At 37.3% G+C, this 23,774-nt stretch overlaps 1 protein-coding gene across 3 annotated transcripts; it reads right to left on the reverse strand.

The window, feature by feature from the left end:
- Nucleotides 1-535: 535 nt before the first annotated feature.
- On the reverse strand, nt 536-18,816 carry gsg1l (gsg1-like). 3 transcript variants are annotated; one of them, XM_039685688.2, is made up of 6 exons: nt 18,637-18,816; nt 18,249-18,541; nt 12,115-12,162; nt 8,094-8,246; nt 6,085-6,196; nt 536-1,841 (listed from the first exon to the last, which is right to left on the reverse strand). In XM_039685688.2, exons 2-6 carry the CDS (start codon nt 18,535-18,537, stop codon nt 1,529-1,531), a joined length of 915 nt encoding a protein of 304 aa, XP_039541622.2. In that variant the 5' UTR covers nt 18,538-18,541; nt 18,637-18,816; the 3' UTR covers nt 536-1,528. The 3 variants fall into 3 exon arrangements, with proteins under 3 accessions (XP_039541622.2, XP_039541620.2, XP_039541619.2); XM_039685686.2 differs by having other exon boundaries at nt 18,632-18,816; XM_039685685.2 differs by having other exon boundaries at nt 18,249-18,816.
- Nucleotides 18,817-23,774: the final 4,958 nt, after the last annotated feature.

The raw sequence follows: 23,774 nt of genomic DNA on the forward strand, positions 1-23,774 counted from the left end.
TCCCTCAGCCTTACCATGTTCCACTCTGGAGTAATGTGATGGGCAGTCACTGTTAAGTAGATCTCAGTAGCTCTAGATGTCCGACTATCAACTTGTGAGTGCTACAGCAGATGCCTTGGGCAGGTCGTGGACACCAGCAGTTTTAACCTGTTCATACAGGGTGGGTATAACCTTTTGGCTGAAATGTGGACTAAGGGATTTCATACCTGGGCTCAGTCACCTTCATCATGTGCCTGAAACCAGTGTTCTCAACAAGCGAGTATGGTCGTAGATCAGCTACTATAAAAACACCAATTTCATTCATTATTGCGTTGACTCAATCAGAATTACCAACAAAGGTCTGTTTACATGCCGATGAAAGCTACATTTTAATTACGCTTTACGTTTTGTTTTTTTTTCCTTGTGGTAGTGATGTTCACATTTGTGTGATGTCTTAATAAATACACACACACGTGTGTGTGTGTGTGTGTATATATATATATATATATATATTATGATCAGGCACCAGTCCACTAGAGGGAGCCATCACCTGAATATTGAAGTCTGCCACATCAGTTCCTGTCTTGTCATTTCCTGTCACCCTGTATTTAAGCAGTGTGCTTTCACTGCCATATTGCAAAGTATTACAACTCCCATTGTTGTGCCATTCATCGACAACCATCACCTCATGTTGCAGCATGATAATGCACGGCCCCATGTTGTAAGGATCTGTACACAATTCCTGGAAGCTGGAATTAAAAAATCAACGAGATTTTGGCCATTTTGTACCTCTTTTATCAAATGAAAAAGACAGGATTATAGTGCATACATTGATAAACATTTAGTACATTCATTAATAGATAGAATTCCATTCATTGTATGTACATAAATACTAATATTGTCAAAAAAAATGGGTGCAGGGATTAAAATCTTGTCATTGAATGCTGCTAATCAACCCTGTAATGCACGGAAAAAGACAAAAATCCAAGTGGCAGTAACCTTTTATCCCTAGTGGATGCTGCAACTGAAATGGGCTGTGCTTCTCCTGTGTTCAGCTGCAGTTGTATTGAAGGCAGGATTTAAACGGTACTCTACTCTGCTGTTTGTAATATGAAGGCATATTCAAGCAGATCTCACCAAGAGAGGTGGGCATTTCACATACTGTGTAAGACCGGTAAATACTCAGGAACTTGTCTAGCTGTCAGGGCGAGGGACCGACAGATGCTACGGTACGGCTTTAGCAGCGTGCACTGCTCAGTCTTCATGGAAAAGAAAGTCGTTTTGTTTTCCCACCTGCCCGTAGATAATTCAGCTATCTGTTGGCGGAGGAAAAATGCTCCCTTTCCACATGATTTTATTTACAATCACCAATTTATCTTCACTAAGGCTCAGCGTAATACCTGCATGCCTTGTACAATACTGTTATTTATGTCCATTTTCAACCGTTTTCAAAATCCATATAAAAAAAACCCTCGCCTCCCAGTTAATCAGTATTCTGAGATATCCGGTCAGAGCAAGGCCACCTGTGCAGTGCCGGATGTATGTCCTCTCAGCACTGCTCTTCATCCAGGGACTCTGTGTTGTCGGCCTGGTCCACCGAAGCCGGCGGAGAGCGCATTTTCCCACGACTGCTCCCGTGGCTGCTTCCATGGCTTGGGTAAACATCTATAGAGCTGGAGATGGACTGGACGGACGAATCACGGAAGTAATGGAAGGCCTCCGGGTCCAGGAAGGTTTGCTCCTCTCGCAGGCCTTGTTCAAAAAGCTTCCGTTTGTGCCGGAACTCAATCACCGTCTTTGTGTAGGAGTTGAGGGTGGTGACAGAGGCGGCCATGCAACAGGTGAACGAGCCCCAGGCCATACTGTGAAACATACATATATACAAAAAGATAATGAGATTTATTTGCAGCTATTTATTTGCATTTTATTTTTTTTTTTTCTGCATAGTGCATTGTCAAACAGGATGGATGGATGGCATTTGTTGAATGTGGCATTTTGCTTTTGTGGATTAACAAAGATACTTGTTGACATTTAAAGTTAGGGGAAAAAAAGCAGTCCCAGATGTATTTTGAGCTGTCCAGTCTATTATATATTATATCAGTTTGGTGGAATCAGTTTGAAATGAAGCCCACAACAAGTGGCATCCAGCACGACAGCACACTTTAAATCAGGTGTTGCTCACTTTTATGCTAAGAACTAATCATTGAATCATACATTTAAACCCTTCAACTACTGAACAAGTTATTGTCAGAAACTTTCTTCTGCTAAGAGATTCCAGAAAATGCCAATTCATCATTCATTCTATGTTGTACTGTACTGGTATTTGTATCAAGCTATAGTTCATTCATAAATGAGATTCGCTCACTCACAACACCCACTCAATTGGAAAAAAAAAAAACAAGGACTATAACATATCAAGCATCATATTATTTATTTATTTTTTTTCTGAATTTTTTTTTTTAAATAAGCATGATATCTTTATCCATTTTGCTCACCTGCAGTAAAAAAAAGAGTTGCATTCCCCAAAGATTTTCTGTGATTTTATAGACTGCAAATTACATTTGGTTTCCAATCAGAAACCATGAGAGTGCAGTATTTGAGCTTGTGAGCTGGGGAAATTAAACCTTGAAGGAGAAGGGTTTAAAAAGCTCAAGTTTCAATTACTCTTTTATTTTCAGATTCTTGCCATTCAGTAAGGTAGTAAAGGTACAGAAATAGAAGGGGGGAAACAAGAAATTGACCAGATGGCAGAGGACAAATGAAGCAATTTTAGCCTAGAATAATGGATGCCAGCCAAGCATCTGTGGTAATTCAGTCAATGTAAATACCACTTTCATGCCTGTCAGAACCCCAATGCATGTCTCTTATTTCCAAGTGCCAAAATAACACACATTTGTTGGGATATCCAATACAGCCATTCCCTCTCTGGTCTAAAGGACAGGCATGGTCCTAAAAGATTAAGTGATAGAAACTCACTCTAAAAATTCACTGTGGAGCTGACATGCAGAAAAAAAGTTCACATTTAACACTTTTTACATTCTTATAAAGGCTGTAAAATAACTTCTAACCCAACATTATATTTTACCAAAATGACACAACATGGTCACTGATTTAGTAATATAAAAATGGCAGCAGAAAATACTGTATAAACTTCTAAGCAAGCCATTTTTTTAAAATTACAGAATAATCATTTATACGACCTAATGTTTAGCTTATAAATATAGCCTATAAAAATCTGAGTGTCAGAGAACTATTCTGAATAAAATATTTATATTCAGTCTGAAATAAAGTCAGAGTCAGAATTTGGTGTAAACAACAGAATGAGAACATGGATCCATCATGCCTTGTTACCACTGTGCAGGCTGGTGGTGGTGGTGTAATGGTGTGGGGATGTTTTCTTGGTACACTTTATGCCCCTTAGTGCCAATTGGGTATCGTTTAAATGTCACGGCCTACCTGAGCATTGTTTCTGACCATGCCCATCCCTTTATGGCCACCATGTACCCATCCTCTGATGGCTATTTCCAGCAGGATAATGCATCATGTCACAAAGCTCAAACCATTTGAAATTGGTTTCTTGAACATGACAATGAGTTCACTGTACTAAAATGGCCCCACAGTCACCTGATCTCAACCCAATAGAGCATCTTTGGATGGTGGAACGGTAGCTTTGTGCCCTGGATGTGCTTCCTACAAATCTCCATCAATTGCAAGATGCTATCCTATCAATATGGGCCAACATTTCTAAAGGATACTTTCAGCACCTTGTTGAATCAATACCACGTAGAATTAAGGCAGTTCTGATGGCGAAAGGGGGTCAAACCAGCCCATTCTCATCCTTTAACGTCATATAGAACGCTATATGCAAAAACGGCGCTATACTACGCACATGGCACCCTTTATCGTTAATATAACACGCGAACCCAAGACGTTATAAATCCTTTAGCGTGAATATGACACGCACACCCTACCCCACACCTAAACTTAGCCCTCACAGCGCGTGTTATATTAACGATAACGGGTGCCATGTGCGTAGTATAGCGCCGTTTTGTCATATAGCGTTCTTTAAATGTCTGATATGCTCTAACTGTAACACAATGTTTCACTCCTTTTGGTCCGTTTGTCAGATATATGGGTTAACATGGCCTCAGAATATTCCTCAGCGAAACTGAGGAACCCATTTTGAAATTCAATTAAATGTTGTTTCTACATTGTCCATTCAGTTTGAAAAAGAGCATTTACTTTATATTGGAAAAAGTGAACCTGAAATGAGAAGGGTCCGCAAAAGCCAGATTCATTTGTTGCAGAATGAGACCATACACCAGCACATCTGTGACTTTTGAGGATGCCTTGCCTCTTTGCCTTGGTGAATTATATAACACTGGATTGAAGCAAAATCACAGTGTACTGGGATGGGATGTAGAGCTATAATACTGCTGTAGAGAAATCCATTTAATTATTGATATGGAACTACTAAGGGTGAAAATACATAGAGTTTGATTTGGTCACAAATCGAATATCGCTACTTCCCCATGAACTTGAGCAAGGTTGAATGTAAAGTGAATTTGCAATGAAAAACAACATCCGCAGTCCAAGCTATAATGTGACTTCAAAAGGCTCAAAATACGGCACAGAAGTCATTAGTAGTATGGACTACTTTTACAATACTTTTATAGTGCTATTTGTCATTTTGGAGCTTGAAAACACCAGTCCTCATTCAGTTGCGACTATATTCACCTATACATTTAAACCTTTTGCATTCTAAAGAAATAAGTCAGTCATGCAGATTTTAAATGATGAGTGCGAGGAAAGAAGATAATTTGTCATTTGATTAAACTGCCTCTTTAAAGGAGAACTCCAGTCAATTTTAACATTGATCTAATTTTTTTTGTACATTTGGAGTGCTGTCAGTACACACAAAAACGTCAAAAATCGGTGTTGCCTTCTACACCGTGTTAACGTCTTTTTAAAATTCTCACCCTGTTGACTTCAATGGGGCATGTAATAAACCTGCTTTCAGCCTCTTAACATCCTTCATTTGTCATTACAAGTGCACAGCCATGTGTGTTGTGGTGTTAAGAGTGACCACAGTTTTAATTAATAGTGTAAATGAATGAGTTATTAACTGCAACAATAATAATAATAATAATTCATTACATTTATATAGCGCTTTTATCGGCACTCAAAGCGCTTTACAGGGGGGAATCTCCTCAACCACCACCAGTGTGCAGCATCCACCTGGATGATGCGACGGCAGCCATAGTGCGCCAGAACGCTCACCACACACCAGCTTACTGGTGGAGAGGAGACCAATGATGAAGCCCATTAGTACTGTATACATGGAGATGATTAGGAGGCCATGATGGACAGAGGCCACTGGGCAAATTTGGCCAGGATGCCGGGGTTACACCCCTACTCTTTCGAATTTTAATGACCACAGAGAGTCAGGACCTCGGTTTAACGTCTCATCCGAAGGACAGTGCTCTTTGACAGTATAGTATCCCCATTACTATACTGGGGCGTTAGGACCCACACAGACCACAAGGTGAGCACCCCCTGCTGGCCTCACTAACACCTCTTCCAGCAGCAACCAGGCTTTCTCAGAAGGTCTCCCATCCAAATACTATGCAGGCTCTGCCCTGCTTAGCTTCAGTGGGCAACCAGTTTTGGGCTACAGGGTGATATGGCTGCTGGACTGGTTATCACTCATGACTATCACTCATGATTATCTGTGTATCAGTTTGATTATCTATGTATTAGTTAAGCACGTGTTAATCCATAGTAGTGCACTTCTATTGTATTTTGTGGAAACTGTTTGAGGATTTTTTGAATAGATCATTTTTTATATATATTCAGCCATGTATCATTATATGGCTGAACAGCTGATGCAAATGATTACACGCCAATGTGCATTGGCCTGTTTAGTTTCATTCAAAGTAGATAGGCCTCTCTAGCAAGATTCCTATTTGACGTTCTCAACTCCACCAAATAACCAAATGTTTCTGACCCCTAGCTTTTGAACTATAGTGTATGAAATCAACCCATTCATTTCTTATCATCCATCATGTTTTGTCTGATGTGACTGGAAGTATAAGAAGTGCTTACCAGAAGGACCAGCCGTAGTCCCATGTGTGCGGCCTCCAGTCCTCTGGTCCCAAACTGACTGTGATCTGGAAAACTTGTGTGTACATCATGTGTGCCACCATCCCCAGAAGACCTGTTGAGGAATCAACAAATGCAGTTGATTTCTCATACTGTTGTTGCTCATTGGATATAAATAAATTTGTCATTATTTATTCACCCCATGTCATTCCAAACCTGCATGACTTGCAACTGATCATTGTTGAATCTGAGTTGAAGATATAGGGATAGATATTCTTTTCTTTCTTTGATAAGTTAAAAGCCTATTTTTATTTTATCCAAATCCATGTTTAACCACTGTCAGCTAACACTGTCATCTCTCTCTCTCATACACCCATGATGCACTGGACACATCTCATTCCCAAATCAATGTGTGTCAAGTGTGAAATTAATATTATAAAACAAGCTATTAAATATCAAATATTTCCAGGGTTTGAGTCAGGTTACTACTTTAATAACGTAAACTTCTGTTATTGTACATCACACGCATCACACACATGACCAGTGTCGGCCAATAGTGAACCTACGCGTGACGTAGCTCTACGCTATCACACTACGTTAACTGACTAGAGGCCCATAGAGTAGGAAGTGAACAGTTGAAATAAAGTCGTTATTTTTGTTTGTTTTTGTGCACAAAAAGTATTCTCGTCGCTTGATAAATTTACGATTGAGCCACTTTTCGTGGACGGCAAGTTTCAATTCCTCTAGAAGCCTATGGACAAGTATGCAGGAGTGATCCAGCTCTCAGATTTCATCAAAAATATCTTAATTTGTGTTCCGAAGATGAACAAAGGTCTTACGGGGTTGGAACAGAATTTTCTGTTGTTGGGTTACTGTCAGAATTTTCATTTTTGGGTGAACTAACCCTTTAAATCTGGGATCCCGGGATGCCCTGGGACTCATGAGTGGATGCTTGGCACGCATGGCGTTGACAAAGGATTCCCGTAGTGGAAGTTAACTTATGCAATACGAGAGAACCTCTCGTAAAAGAACGTATCGGTTACATAACATAACCTCGGTTCTCTCTAGAAGAGGGAACAAGTATTGCGTAACGGGCCGTGCTCGCGCCATGAGCGACTTTCATGAGCGCCATGAGCCCCGCTTATATACGCTAAGCCACGCCCATTCTGGCGGGCTAAGACGTGATGAGGGCGCGGCATCACTCCAGGCTCAGTGGTAGGCTGCTGTTGTTGCCGCAGGGCAGCCAACGAGCACACTAGACAGCCTACTCTAGGTCTGCTAGCTGCTGCACTGCGTTGACAATGAATACAAAATTAAGGATAATTTTTTGGCTTCAATATCTCAAAGATTAATCTTTCCCGTAGCGTAAGCTAACTTACGCAATACTTGTTCCCTCTTCTAGAGAGAACCGAGGTTACGTTAGGTAACCAATACGTTTTAAAACTATGTATATATTTTAAAATGTAATTTATTTATTTGATGGTAAATCCATGATGGAGTTTTCAACATCATTAGCCAACCTGATCCTTCAAAAATCATTCTAATATGCTGATTTGGTGCTTATCAATGTTGAAAACGGTTGTGCTGCTTTATTTATTTGAACTTTATTTTGATCAATTTAATGTGTCCTTGCTGAATATGTTTTTTTTTTCTGTTAAGAAATTGTATTGATCCCAAACTATTAAACGGTAAAGAATAACTGGAAATGAACAATAAATAAATACATAAAATAATATTTTGTCTGTTACAAGAAACAGTATTTTGTCATTTAAAAGTTCTATCAGCACTGTTACAAAATCACTATACTTGAAAATTACAGATTTTGAATGACAAAATTTCAGCAGGGACTAACAAAAAAAGCCCTAAACTTTCTATTATCACCATCATTTGTGACTGTGGTGAGATCAAACAGGAGAACAAGGCCGTGTTTCTTTGTATAGGTGATAAATGTAATGAAGTAATGCGCAATTAGTTTCTCTAAGTGTGAGTTGGGGACAAGAGTGTAGGCCTACCTGACAGCACGGTGAAGACTGCGGCGAAGGCGTTCAGTTTGAGTCCATCGATCACATTACTGGAGTGAAAAAGCTCCAGGCACATCAGACTGAAGCCAACGACCAGCAGCATGATGTATAGCACCTCAGACACAACTGACAACCAAAGGACACCTGCAATACACACACATGCACACTGGTGAGCAAAGTGCTCTGTTGACCCATAATTCTCTGTCATTATTCACACGGTCAGATTCAAGTGGAAATTTAACAACCCCCCCCCCCCTGCATATAAAATGAACATGCATTGGGAACATTTCTGCCTAGTTCTTCTTTACATTGAGTTCAATTTGCAAAGTGCAGATAGGTGTTTTGAGTTCACTGTAAGTAAAAATCTTATAATATGAGCATTATCTATAAAATCTACAGTATATGAGAACTATCTATAATAACTACTCCATGAAAAAGAACACATTACAAGTCTAATTTAAACCTGACAATAGTTTCAGGGTTTTGAAAAATCAAAAACAATGAAACAATATGATTTAAAATGAATAAATATCGCAAGTTATAAAGTCAGAATGGTGAAATATATATATAAACTCGCAATTCCTACCACTGTATCATACAATCATGAAAAAATAAAGTCCGAATTGTGAGATAAAAAGTTGCAATTACTGTCGTCTGGTGCTCAGTTATACAATACAGTGGTATAAATTACTTCATGAATAATGCCTAGATTTTTATTCTACTCTTTAATCCTATAAATAAAAATGTTTTTTTTTACAATTTTTGTAATCATTGTGTTAGGTTAGCTACCGGACTGTGGCCAGGAGAAAAGTATTTTTACTTTACAATGCGTGGCCATGACATAAGCATGTCGCTACATGTCACCTCAACAAAATGATATTGTGGCCATAACATCACAATTCGCATGAGGTAACATGACATTCCCACTAATTAATATCTCATGGACACAAAGTGAACCGAGTGAACCGAACTAAGTGAACCGAACATGTCCCCTTCTTGTCACCATACCTAATATGTATGTACTGAAATTGTTTTGTTTGTTTTTTGTTTTTTTTCAGGATTTAAGAACAGCATTTATTTGAGAATTATATTTACTAAATCTAAATCTTAAAAAACAATCTTTATTGTCACTTGTTTTGATCAATTAAATGCATCCTTGCTGAATAAAAGTGTTTCTTTAATCTGAACCCAAAGTTTTGAAAAGTACTGCAAAAAAAAAAAAAATGGACAAATGCAAAATAGAAGCACTTGGACTGTAATGGTCCTGTAATGGTGCTCTCTACTCCAAAAATGAGTAAACAAATGAGTTCTTACTAGAAGTCAGCTTTCTCATTAGTGGTAATTTTATTAAACTTGACATGACAGCAACATCTGCAATTTGAAAAACAAAGCTGCACTCGTGTCTCAAAAGGATGCTTAATCTTTATTTATTTTATTTCATTTTTATGTATTTTTGAGAGGTTAGGGAAACATCTTCTCTCTATCAGACTGACTCAAGGGTGTTTCCATAACAGCAATCAGCTCCTTCTAATTAGCAGAATTCCGAATCGGCCCGGAGCTTCCTCAAAGGACTCGGCAGAGACAGCAGGAGTTGTTTTGGTCTAAGATCATATTGCTATTTTGCTTACTTTCAACGTTCGGAGTCTTGTCTGCGGCTACACCTGTGCTACCCATTATCCACAGTGAAATTTGGCTTTTTTGTCTGGGGTTTCCCGACACATTCTTTTACACACATTGTAAATAAAAGATGACAGACTTTGAGAAACTCAGGTGAGAGTGAGTGATTAAAGCATCTTAACCTGACGGCAATGACGGCATTATTCAATATTAATGTCTGGAGGCTTTGACTTCAAGAGTTCAAACACATCGGGGCACCTTTGAAAGTCTGCCCTACATTTTCAGAGGCAAATATAAACAGTGTCAATTTTCTCTAGGGTTTCTTGAGGCAGAGAAAAGCATTGTTTGAGGCCTTGATATAGTCACTGAGAGAGGAGAGATAGAAGCACTACATTTTCTGTCATCCTGACCTGAGCATTCAGTAGTGATAAATCCAATTTCTCATTCAAATTTTTGCACAAACAGTTCTTGACAAGCTTATGTACAAGACAACATTTACATAGAGGGAAACATCTGAAAAGACTTCAATCAAATTGCACTTCCATCACTCTTCCACAAATATCGGCAGCTTTGTATCAAACATGATTATCACTGGAGACCTTGAGAGTCAGTCATGACTTAAAAACCGGTGTGTAAAGAGCAATGGGCAACTGTGTTTGTCTTGGAAATATTCTCCCCTGAAACTGTGGCAAGTGTAATTTGCAAGTTAGATTCATTTTCCTTTTTTGATTGCGGAATAATATCTCCAGAATTGTTCAAGGCGAGATGTATTATGCAGTAGTCCCCTGAACAGAAATAAAATTCCATATTCAATGTGATATTTCCCATCAGAAAAAGGCTTTGTAACTGTGAAAAACATCAACAAAAGACTGCCTTTAAAAAAATAGTTTAGTAAAGGAACGGTTTACGTTATCATGTAACTTTAAAGACCCTTTGGTTTGTAGGTGTTTTTTCAACTACAAACCCTGTTGACATTTAGAAAATAACACTCTCACTGTTTAATTTTTTTTGCTAACAGTGTCCAACAGAGCATATACACACAAGCATCACATTAGAATTATGTCATACACAGCATCATTTCCATCACGTCTCAAATTGTGTATTGTGTTTAACAGCATTCTGTGGTAAAAAATAAAATTAAATTTTTTTGTTTAAAAAAGTTTTTTTTATTATTACTCTGATTGGAAAAGATGCACTAAAAAGTCTATTCACAAGTGATGTTTCCTTTTACTTTTCTTTGTTTCAGTCCAGTTTTAAATATTTATAATAGATTTTCATACTTTTAAGATTAAAGCTTTCGGTCTTCTTTGAAAAGAATAAAAGTATAAATTATAGATAAAATGCATTTGAATAGTATAAAAAAAGTTTTCAAGTTTTAATATGACCTTCATATAACAAAAAGAAAAAAAAGTTTAAAATTAAGCCCTGGCACTCTACTAAAGAGTGATATTGCATGTGGAAAAATGGTAACAACTCTGTCTATAAGACACACACTTATACACACACACAAACACATAAGCATATATGTATATATATATATATATATATATATATATATATATATATACTGTATATGTGTGTGTGTGTGTGTATTACTCATATTACTCAGATGTCCAGTCTGTAATTTACATCAAAACATCTGGCATCGATTCAATCATAAACAGTTTCATTAAAATAAGTTATTACTCCACCATGTGCGTGACGTCATAAACCAACATGGTTGAACGACCACTTTGCGACAATAAGGTTTCGGGAAACAGTCATGACTAGCTAGTTGATTTCTTCAACGATGCATCATACTATGATAGTGAAGCATCAAGTCACGTCGTTGTACGGGAAACGCACCGTATATGCCATACGGAACCGTTGCCACTGAAACTGCATTATAACGCACCAGTGGGGCTCGACAGCCTTAGTCAAACGGATTGGCGCGTATGGTTGTCGTGTTGGTCCACTAGGGAGACCACATTGTAGTTGCAGCCGTCGTGTTGGCTGACGCAGCAAGTACACTGCAGCCGTTAACACCGGACAGAAGGATATGGAAAGAAGCGTAAATGGATGGATAAGCATAGTTTACTGTAAAGCTACGTCTTAGTTTTGCTTACCTTGGCGAAAGCCGAGTACAAATCAGCATGAAGTTTGAACATCTACTCTCGTGTAATGGAAATCATGGTAGTGAAGCAACAAGTCACGCCGTTGTATGGGAAACGCACCCCTGGACGATGTGAACATTTACTCAAACATTCATACTTTAGCTAATGTATCACACATGAAGCATGCATTAAATAAAAATGCAGGGATTCTCCAAGGCCAAGATAAGAGATCTGTCATAGGTTTCAGTGTGTGCTGCTGTTGGACAAGCCTCAATGGTACTCTAATGACAGCCATTACTCACCTCTCTCAGATGCCGGGGCCAGATCAATAAAACTCCTGCATTTCTCACCTGGAAAGACACAAAACAACCGAAAGGTTAACATATGTGCTCTACAAGCTGTTTTTTTTCGTGTACCCAGAGTCAGAGAGCTCAACTTCATCTTTACAGTGCTGTTTTCCAGTGATAAGACAGCTTTAGCAGTCGGCTTCCCCCTGGATGAATCCATCACTTGAATTTTTTGTGTAAAGAGATTGTAGTGTTCCTTAGCGTTAACCTCTACGTGTCATTTCAGTATCAGGCATTTTTGATTATGCAAACTAAGCATTTTTGCACACTTGCTGCTTAATGTCATGTTACATTTGTAGCATACAACATGCTTTTCCTGTAATTATAGTGATCATATAAATGTGTAGAAAGTCTGTGTAATGCATACCTCGATGAAAAGAGTAAACCAATTGTCTGTGGTCTAACCAAAATAACTGTTTTAATTAAGATCGTCCTATCTGTCTCTGGGCTAGAACATAAAAAGTTTTTGGTGCATCCTCCTAAATTGGACTTTTAATTAAACTGGTAAGGATAATTTGAGGCTGAGGGCTATTTCTTCCCCCCCCCCCCCCCCCTAAAAAAAAAGAAAAAGTTTGTCTGCAACTTTCAATAATAATCTGGCCTTTGGAGGGATTTATGAAGATGCTAAACTGTGCCTATATGGACAGAGGTCAAATACAAGTGAGAGATTATCTAAAGTAGGATGGTAATATGAAGACAACAACATATTAAATTTTGCACATTCTTTAAAACAATTTGGAATGGAAAATTTCATATGAAAAGGCATTTTCCTTTTTGGCTGTGTGGCTCAATGTGCCCCAGGTCAAAGAAAAGGCCTACATTGAATATATTGGCAGTACCACTACTGCACAAGTCTGCAGACACAATACTCATAATTCTAGGCTGGTCAGACTCAACAAAACTTTATGTACTCTATCTTTTACATTACAGACCACACAGGCCTTTCAAAGTGTTATTACCTTCAAAAATAAAAATTTAAAGTCAAGACATTCTCATTTATATAGCGCTTTTTTAACAATGTAGATAATTTTTAAGCAGCTTTACAGAGATAAACATACACTGTAAAAAATGATCCTGTAAAAAAAAACGGTAAACTACCGGCAGCTCTGGTTGCATCATGCCGTAACTACGGTGTGTTACTGTTTTTGTGTTAGAGCATATAGCTGTTAATTAAAGTTTTATACTGTAGCTGACAATACGGTATTTAGCTGTAAATTTCAAAAACAGCAAGACACTGTATTTTTACGGTATGATGCTGGCAACCAAAGCTGCCAGTAGTTTACCGTTTTTTTTTTTTTAATTTTTACAGTGTATAATTTAAGGTAACAGAGATTAGTTTGGTTTTATAGTGGTTCTTAATTAATGTTATTTTCCAGCTAAAGTTAGTTTTGATTGATTCACTTCCGATGAAATGATCATTTGTTATAAAATTAGGGGCCGCTAAGACGACAACGTTCAACAGACTTAAAATGCGAACCTGTAATAAACGCTGATGGCGCTCACATGTCAAGTCAAGTCAAGTCAAATATATTTATATAGCGCTTTTCCCAATACAGATTGTATCAAAGCTGCTTCACAGTATGAATTCAAGACAACATCACAGTGTTTGTTTCATGAAAAAAGACAATCAAGATTGGTAGAGCTGATCAATGGTATGATGGGTCATTTAATTTGAATATCCCCACATGCGCATTAAGAATTGATTATTATGTGCCTTTGAATATATGTGCACATGTTTGTAATTGCCTTCAAACCATGCCTATACATTTCGATAAAGAATTTTATTTTATTTTATCACTTTGGGGTTGGTACTTGAACCGAAATTTTCAGAATACTTTATCAATAGAGTGGTATAGGGAAAGTAGCATTTAAAAACTTGGCTAAAGTACAAAAGTTAAAATAAATGGCAATAAATTGCACCCCCAAACACTGCCAGGATAAATGAGATTTTTGAATGTTCAATCAAAATATCCCACATGTGCTTCCTTACAGAAACCACTTCCTGATGTGGAAGTGAATCCACAACATTATTTTGTGTGTGTATGGAACACGACTGCAGAAACTGCGATGAATGACACTGTGCTAAATGCAGTGATCTGGTGTCTCGCATGTTTGGTATCCGCTATTCTGACCAAAGTAATATTACAGCGACAAAAGATTTATGTTAAGCAATTGTAACTAAGTTGACGGAGGCGTCGTGATGTATTGTTTATGCTCGTAAAGTCTGGTTCACATAGCGTGCCCTTGCAGTGTTGCCATGGCCACTTATTATAAGTGTTTTGGGATTGTCGTTTGAAGTCTCCATGAATTCTAAATTGAAATTTTTTTGGCTTTTAATAGAAATATGTTCACCTTAAGGTTGTCTATAAGCTAGTGTGCTCCATAACAACGCCAAAATTCATTTTAGATTTAGAAGATAAAAGAATTCAAAACTTAGTCTCTCACTTCCACCAAAATGGATCAACGATTCTGATGACATCACTCTGCACTTCAGCTACTCGTCAGATTTTCGTAGAATCTGAAGCATCCCGTCCCCTACACTATATAGATTCTGAAGCTGTGGCTAAAATTGGTCACTTGTTCACAGAATAATAAACACAAAATGTATCAGACCCATTTGAATTCTACACAGAATGCTGTATTTTGAAGCGATATGGATGAGATTAGGAGGAGAAACGGCTTGACCAACTCGGCATTAGAAACAGCACTGACGAGTAGAAGAGATAACACCAGCATAAATTACAAGCAATCTCAGCATGACTATGTTTACTTTTTTTACCTTTTTGTTCAGACTATGATTACGTTTTGCTTTAGTAACAGTTTCATATTAAACCTGAATCTATTAAACTGTGGCTGTCATAAGCTGCCAAATGCGGCTTTACTGAGCTCAACAGCCAAACTGAGATGAGCAATTGGCTGTTTTAAAAAGGGGAGGAGCTACTCAATATGTCCGGCCCTGTCTTCCTGTTTCAGTGGAAATTACGTAAGCACATTGAACAATGCTACACATTTCACGGCAATTCAGTGGGCCTTTAAGCTTGGCTCATAAAGCGATTGCGTTTAAGGAGTTATCACAGTGAGCAGGTGCGGGTCGTGATATTTAAGTTTTATTTTCAGCATAAAGCATTTTGATTCATTTAGTTCTTTACGCTTGTTCTTGTTCGCTTTTTTTCTAGCAAGATCTGGCAATAGGAATAAGTCAAGATCGTACTGCTTTCCCTGTAATTTCTATAGCACCTCACACACAGAAGAGAGAAACATCTCAGATGGATGTTAAAATAGGTGATTAGTTGCTCATTTCGGATCCGTACACACTGCAATAAACATGGTTGTCGGTACCTGGATTTTTTGCGAGTTAATTTGGTTGTATGTGGAATGCAGGTTCTCACTCAAGTGTGTGTGTGTGTAAAGAATAGAATTTAGCTCTAAAAGGTGAACTGACAACAGAATGTATATTAGCTGCAGTGTGTACATGGCCAGAAAGTAGTTCAGAATGTGTCAGGTTGCCATTGACTGGGACTGAGTCAATGACTGCCATTGACCATGACTGGGTGTCATATTCTGGATTTCATATTCTGCACTTCTTTTTTCTCATTGCGTCTCCCCTAAGCAGTAAATAAGGTCCCTGGAGAGGGAGTTTAATCCTCCTGCATGGCAGATAAGTGGCCCATGGTAACCTCTCCTCAATTTGAATAACGGAATCTCACGGCACCTGGAGAAATGCATTAACCGATTCCAAAACTGGCCGATGGTGCAAGAACATGAGTAATTGAATTTCTAGTGGGTTTTATTTCATCAGTTAGGATGGAGGCACTTGTGGTAATCATTTAATTTATATCAATGACATGGAATGTCTACAATGATTCATTCTAGTCCCATTTTTGGATACAGACCTATTTGTGTAGGCCCACTAGTCACGCACAAATGTGTTTAAAACCTTAAAAAGAAAAGTGACTGAAAAAGTGACATCAATGTTATTTCAAAAATTCATAAATGAAGAAATCTACTGAATCTATATGCTTTTAACAGCTAATCTCTGGCACAGTGTGATGCTTTCATATTACATATTGAGTCTGCAATTCCTTACCCAATGCCTACCCTGGGGAATCAAAATGACATAGGCTGACTCACTCATTATGGATTTAAAAGCTGTAATCATCTTCATTCAATTCATTCCTGTTCTTCCAGTCTTCCATATGATTAAAGACCCCTGGCTTTTGATCTGCTTCTAATGTTTTTTAATCTGGTATCTGAGGTTGAGGGTAATTGCATCTGTAATGAGAGTGAATGATGTGATGGCCATTAGCATTATGATATGTTACTGTAGTGATCAGGCAATGGGCAAAGAGAAGCGATCTTCAAGAATGATTTATTAATTAGCACTCTACATTTTCAAGCTCTCTATGTGGCTTTGCCCCTCCTCCACATGAACAAGTTCTTGGATGTTACAGTGTTAAATGAGAGCATTGGTCAGACTCAGAATGGTCACTTCCTAAAACTTTAACAGCTATTGATGGCTCTGCTGTTTATGCCATTAAACTGTTTTTGCATTTTAATATAAAGAGAATAAAACATAATACAATATATTTTGGCTTTTAATTTCTTGCTTTCTTGTGCTTCTGCCCTGATAAAAAAGTGTATGTAAGATAATGAATGCACAAATGTAAGAAGTATACCTATATAATAGGTATACCTGAATAGTATGTTAATGATGATGATAAATCATCATGCAGAGATTGAGCTGAGCAACTTGTGTGGATGTGTGATGAGTTTTCTGCACAAAGCCTGTCTGACTCTGTCAGATTAATCATAAATCCCTTTGATCACAAGATAGAAAAAGGTGTCAACAACAGCACATGGAGAAAAAAAATAACTGAATCCTCATCAGCGTAACACACACTGACCTTCCCTCACTCCCCTGAAAATTTGTTTTTGATTAAATTGAATACAATACTGAACTTTCTGTTTACGTCTGAAGACATTATGTCAGAGTGTCTGTGAGACAACATGACTTTGAACCTCATAGCCCCGAACATTTTCTTTTGTAAAACAAAGTCCTTTTTCTTACATAAATAATACCATTTGCACAATACATAGCCTACTGTATTGTGCAAGTAAGGTAACGTTTTTTACATGTTTTTTTTTTATCTCACAGTTTATTTGGGTATTAATGAACTGATGTTATCTCATAATGTAATATTTATCATAAATATAGCTTCAAATATAATATGAAAGCCAATTGAATTAAATGTGAAAGCAAAAGACACAGTGACATTTCATGTTTTATTCCATTTGCAGGATATCAGTGCATGTTCATTAACCAAGAACCATGCTGTTCTGCTGTAGATTTCGTGACGAAACTAATTGTATTAGTCTGAGATTTAAAAATAAAAAATACAATAAAAAAGGGTCCTTTCAAAATAGCAGTCTGTCCAAGAGCTGCTTAGTACTTATTTCACTGTATTCCATGGGGAACGTGGTTATCTAATGGTGCCTTTACCAAGTTCTTCGAAACTCATTGAGAGTTAAGTAAATCCTGACAGATGTTTCCAAAGCTGTTGGCGCACAATCATTCCCCGCCAATCCATTGCGCAACACATTCACACTGCTTTACACACGGCCTGTTGAAGTTTCCCCACGGTTCAAAAACACTCTATCTCATCATTTTATTAGCCTACTGTACAATTTATTTTGTGATCATATAACGAATGTTAATTGACAGATATAGTAAAAATCACGAGTTTTTTTTTTTTTTTTTTTTTTGTGTGTTTTGTTAACAATGCAGTTTTCAACTACTAGGTTAAAACATACATTTGTTCAATTAACTTTTTGTGAATTTAAAAAAAAAGATGCAGCACGTAGGCTAACAATTGCACTCTTTGCTACTTGACATTCGTTTAGGCTACACAGTTTGGAATAAATGTCAAACTACTTTAACCTGCTGAAGACAGATATGGGACTAGTTTATCAAAGTTTAAGATGTAGGCTAGTATACAGTTACATACACAGACAAATAAACAAAACAATAAAAAAAACATCACGTCATTGAATAGGCTTAGTTAGGATAAACTTTAAAATATAACTCTTACCTCCTCCATGGATATTCTCCTCACACGAATACCAGATGCCCGTGTGAAAATGCCTAAAGAGAAAGCGATCGTCACCCGTTTCCCAACTATAGTGAACTTTACTCGGGTCTGTCTCGTTCACCCCATAGTCAATACAATTATGCCGTCTTTCCTTACTGCAGTTGGGTTTGGGGACCCTCTGAGTCCCTTCGCACCAGTAGGTCGTGATGAACGCCGTCGTTGAGAATAAGAGTGCAAGAAGATTTAACCCCACAGACAGCAGAGCACGGCATTTTCGAGTGGTCTTCATAGTCCTAAACGAAATGGTTCACACAATTGAATGAGCTTCAACCCGGGCTGAAAAAGCTTGATTTGTGTGAGGAAAGAGCAGCGGTTGCGCTCACCTCACCTCTGCTCACCGGCCCGAAATGACAGTGACAGGTTCGATCTTCACACACGTAAAATGAGCGTCACTCCTCTGATGATCGCAGGTGGATCCATTCGCATGGAGACAGACGTGACTCAAGTAAGAAAGATATCCGAGGCATCTTTGAGGCAGACACTTACGCTGCCAAGTTACTGTTGTGATCTCTCTCTCTCTCTCTCTCTCTCTCTCTCTCTCTCTCTCTCTCTCTCTCTGCGCGCGTCACCCTTTCCCCAATAAATTTTCTTTTATTTTCTTTTTATTTTGGTGACTTAAGGGGTCATCAACCTATTTTGTAAGACTTTATTATGGGTCAATGACGACGTGTGCAAACTGTAAAATATCTTGAAGGGGTTAACTTTTTTAAGGGGTTTACTTCAGTAATTTTCGCAAGTAGGCTATGTTTACTGCACAGCCTAGCTCTAGTTAAGTTAGCTAACCTATATGTTATAGTTTTTTTGTCTGTAATTTGTGATCATAGGCTATAGCCTATGTGATGTGAAAATCGAATAAACTGACAATGACAGTTTTGTCGTTTTCCAGCCCGATAATGTATAAAAGTATATGTGTGTGCGTTTTAAATTTACTTTATTCAATTAATTAACTTTTCACATGTTTTCCAAATATGAATTTAGAAAAACATGTAGCCCTTAACAATTGGACTCTTATAGCCTGACATTTGTTTACACAGATTAGGAATAAAATGTCAATGTACTTGAACCTGCTGCAGACAGACACTGTGTGTGTGTGCGTGTGTGTGTGTGTGTGTGTGTGTGTGTGTGTGTGTGTGTGTGTGTGTGTGTGTGTGATTATGAGGGTTAGAACTTCTGATGTGGTCACCGTCTTCATTAGAGTGGCCCAGGCCCAGCTGTTTTCTTCGTGGCAGGAGGTTACAAAGCATTCCCCTGTTGTGTTGTGCAGTCAACTTGACATTCATGAAAGAATTCTCACCGTCATGAAATACCATTCCTACCCAACACGCATTTAGCAGAAGGCTTGAAATCCACATTTCTGTCATTTTACAGCATCCCTTAATCATTGGAATAGAACAATAAAATATGTTTGTCTGTCTTGAGATATCTGAGAGCAAAAACGTATTTTTCCCTGCGCTGAGATGAGATGGGAAACAACAAAAGAGACTTTCTTTATAAGCCATAGCAAATTGAGCTTAACACGCTGACAAACAGGCAGGTGGTATAGCTTTACTTCTCCGGCTGTTATTTCAAATTAAATTTTGCTCAGTCATGCCTTCAGATCCCACTAAAACACACTTGACAAACAAGATCTGCAGCAGCAAGGGATGCTCTGCGTGCTCATTGAACACTTGATACAATGTGACATTGACATCCACCTTTCTGACCATGAAGCTTGTCAACCAGATTTAACCTCTTTTCAGTCCCATTTTGGTGTTGTCGGCTTAAAAACAGACTGCGTCTTGTTCTTTATATTCATTCAAACCCCTCCCTTTTGGTTCTGAGGTTTGCTGAGTTCATATTGCCGCAAACCATACTGTCTGGACGGCAACAAGACCATGTCACCGCCATTCCCTTCCAAAGGACCTCGATTTTTGCACAACGGCCAATAAAATGCTGTTTGCTGTGAAATAATCTAGGAATCTATTTCACAGTCAGGAGTCATTTTCGAAATACCATTTCCATCAAATTTGTATTGCATAAACTGGAGAAGTCCATTATTTTGAGAGGTTAATGATATTTATGCAAATTGGAATGTGATGGATTTGGACAAAAGGATGATAACCAGGGCTGTGTGTAGAGGCCTGGTCATTCCAGTTTCAATAAAGAAACTTGTACAAGAGCTGACCAGATTGGGCTCTTGGTTAGAAGCCTAAAGTCATGTTTTTGCAGGCATTTCTGTTATATGGTTTCCCCCAATACTTTTTTCAGAAGTTTAGCAGGCAGACACAGTCAGACCTGTTTAACTCAGTTTAAATCTTAATTGTGCTACATTAAGCAGTCTATGTGCTATATATTCAGTTTATTAATAGGTGGGGAAGTCTAATTCATATTCTGTTCATACAAATGCAGACTGTCTCCCCAGGTAGTTCCAAGAATTGCTGTGATTAACCTAACAGCATGATATTTTCCTCCTCTCATCTCCTCGTTCCTGACCATTATTGCATTGGTTACATTCACTGTGAGTCTCTATTGATTTCTTAGATACCTTGGATCTGGTACATCACATGGTTCTTATGACATTAGCAGATTATACTCATGATACAGTTTTTATCATTTAGTTTTTCCACTGAGGTCCTATTTTGTGTCAATAACAGTTTCTTGAACATTTTTCATACTTTTCCTGAAATAAACCGCTATTTTTTTTTTTTTTTTGCAAAACAATTTGTTCTTGGCTGTGGCTTTGCTGTTAATACATATTTATATGGGTCTCCACTCCAGAGACCTGGGTTCGATATATATATATATATATATATCAGCCATATACCATAGAAACAGCTGTCCTTACACCAGATGCCTAAAGTCAGCAGCTCAAATTCATGCCATTACTGGGGCCAGTTGCATAAACATAGCCATTATGTTAAGTCTAATTATATAAAAATGTTATTAGAACAGTTTGTTCTGTCTTGAACTTAACCCTTTGATGCGCAAGCTATGGATACCCCTTCTAATGCGCAACATGGGTCTAAAAAGACCCGTATTCATTTCCTATGGTATTTCAGTGATGGCTGAGTGTTTTCTTTGCTGAATCTTTAAACTATATGTATTTTATCATTTGTTATTAAAGGTCTTCATTAAATATCTTGTTTTTGATTTCCACAAATCATTGTGTTTATGTTTCCTTTCTTACTTTATAAACAAACACAGTTTTTGTATTTCTACATCAATTTTACATACATGGGTCTAAAAAGACCCGTATTCATGTCCTATGTTATTTAATGCATGGCTGGACTTTTCTTTTCTTTTTATCTTTTGAGATCAATTTATTTAAGCATATAATATTCCATTATCTATAAATTTCATGATTTATAAATATAAAAAAAATATTGTTTTCAATTACCAAAAATATTTTTTTTCATTTTTTTCTAGGTTTTGTGTTACTATATCAAATGTACTTATCAAGCATAATAAAACAAAAGAATAAAGACAACATTTTGTTAAATTGATAATCTTAGAAGTAATTTTAACAACATATTTAACACTTGAAATGTTAATTTGCCACTTTGTCTCGCATAGCATTCACATATCACAGATAACTGATAACACTGAAATTGAACTGTGGTGTAGTGTAACTGTATTTAATTGTGGTGAATGTGATCAAATAAAAGAAAAAAAAACTGAAAAAATAAAATCACACTGGTACAGCGGCATCTCAAATTGCCATCTTAGTGCTTACATGCCTCACAAATGACAACTACATGTTTGTGCTCCTTGCACACAGGCCTGGTGCTCTGGGAACACCAGTTGCTGACTTTTCTGTCTTTGGCAGCTGGGCATCATTTCAATCATAGAATGATTTCAGTATAAGAATCATTTCAGCATATGAATGATTATGAACTGTTAGGCCTACTAAATGTAAATAAGCTTTAAAAAACAATCTTTTTTTGTGTAGTTAACATTAGCTAGCTAGAATATGTCAACAGCTAGCTAGCTAATAGTATTGGACATGTTTCTCCTTCTCACTAGGATTTCTCACTAGGATTACAAGGTCAAGGTAACCATAGCCTAATATTGAGATATTATGTTGTTATCCTTTACAATATATATATATATATATATATATATATATATATATATATATATATATATATATAAATGTCTGTGGTTAAAATAAAATAAGATTAATAAAAATTTTTGACCCATGTATGTAAAATTGATGTAGAAATAAATTTAAAAAAACCTAACATAATGATTTGTGGAAATTAAAAACAAGATATTTAATGAATACCTGGAAAAGGAAATGATAAAAAAAAAAACACATATATTTTAAAGATTCAGCAAAGAAACACTCAGCCATCACTGAAATACTATAGGAAATTAATACGGGTCTTTTTAGACCCATGTATGTAAAATTGATGTAGAAATACAAAAACTGTGTTTGTTTATAAAGTAAGAAAGGAAACATAAACCCAATGATTTGTGGAAATCAAAAACAAGATATTTAATGAATATCTGGAATAAGAAATGATAAAATACATATATTTTAAAGATTCAGCAAAGAAAACACTCAGCCATCACTGAAATACCATAGGAAATGAATACGGGTCTTTTTAGACCCATGTTGCGCATTAGAAGGGTTGCTATACAAAAACTATTTTTATTCAAAAAGTAAGAAATGAAAAATAAAAATAAGGATTTGTGATGATCAAAAACAAGTTAATTGAGGAATACCTGGAATACTGAGTGATGAATTTAATTTCTTGCAAAGATATAGAAAATGAAAACTCAGTCGGGTCTATTTAGACCCATGTTGTGCATCAAAGGGTTAAGCAAATAATTGAATTTAAAAAGGAAAATGTCTCGGTCTGAATATCATCCATGGACTATGACATTTTCTAACAACCTACCAACCACCACAGATGGACCAGAAATCCATATAGTCTCAGAGATGAGGAATACTTACATTGATAAACAAACATTGTTCACCCCTCATATTTCTTTTTTAAAGCATCTGTGAATGTCAACTGTTATGAGCGCGTTGACTCAGCTTCATAAACACTTCATATGGGAATCTTATTTGATTCACAGATGAATGTACATAAATTACATCCCTTGTGATGTTTCATGAGCTTCATCTTTTTTTCTTTCATTATGTTTTGAAGGTTCGCCTTACAAAAGTTCCTCTGAAGGCTTTTGCACCGTCTTATTTCCACAGTTTCTCCCTGACTGGTCTGATGCCCTTGCCTCGGCCATTCTCTGAACCTCTATTTCACAGATGGTACGGCACACAGCAAGAGTGATCTTCTGTTGGGCCGTGTTCATTTCTGATTTAGGGAGAGAGGGAGCAAACCAAACAAGCTCGGTGGCATCCATCAGCGCTTTGTCCTGAGAGTGGAAAGGTGGCGTAAATCTGAAGCCTCTCTATGGCGAGTGAAACAAGGCTATTACAGTATACCTCTCTGATGGATGCATGCACTTCAGTTTGGAATT

This window comes from Pimephales promelas, chromosome 3 (assembly GCF_988280905.1).
Source record: "Pimephales promelas chromosome 3, fPimPro1.hap1.1, whole genome shotgun sequence".
NCBI lineage: Eukaryota > Metazoa > Chordata > Actinopteri > Cypriniformes > Leuciscidae > Pimephales > Pimephales promelas.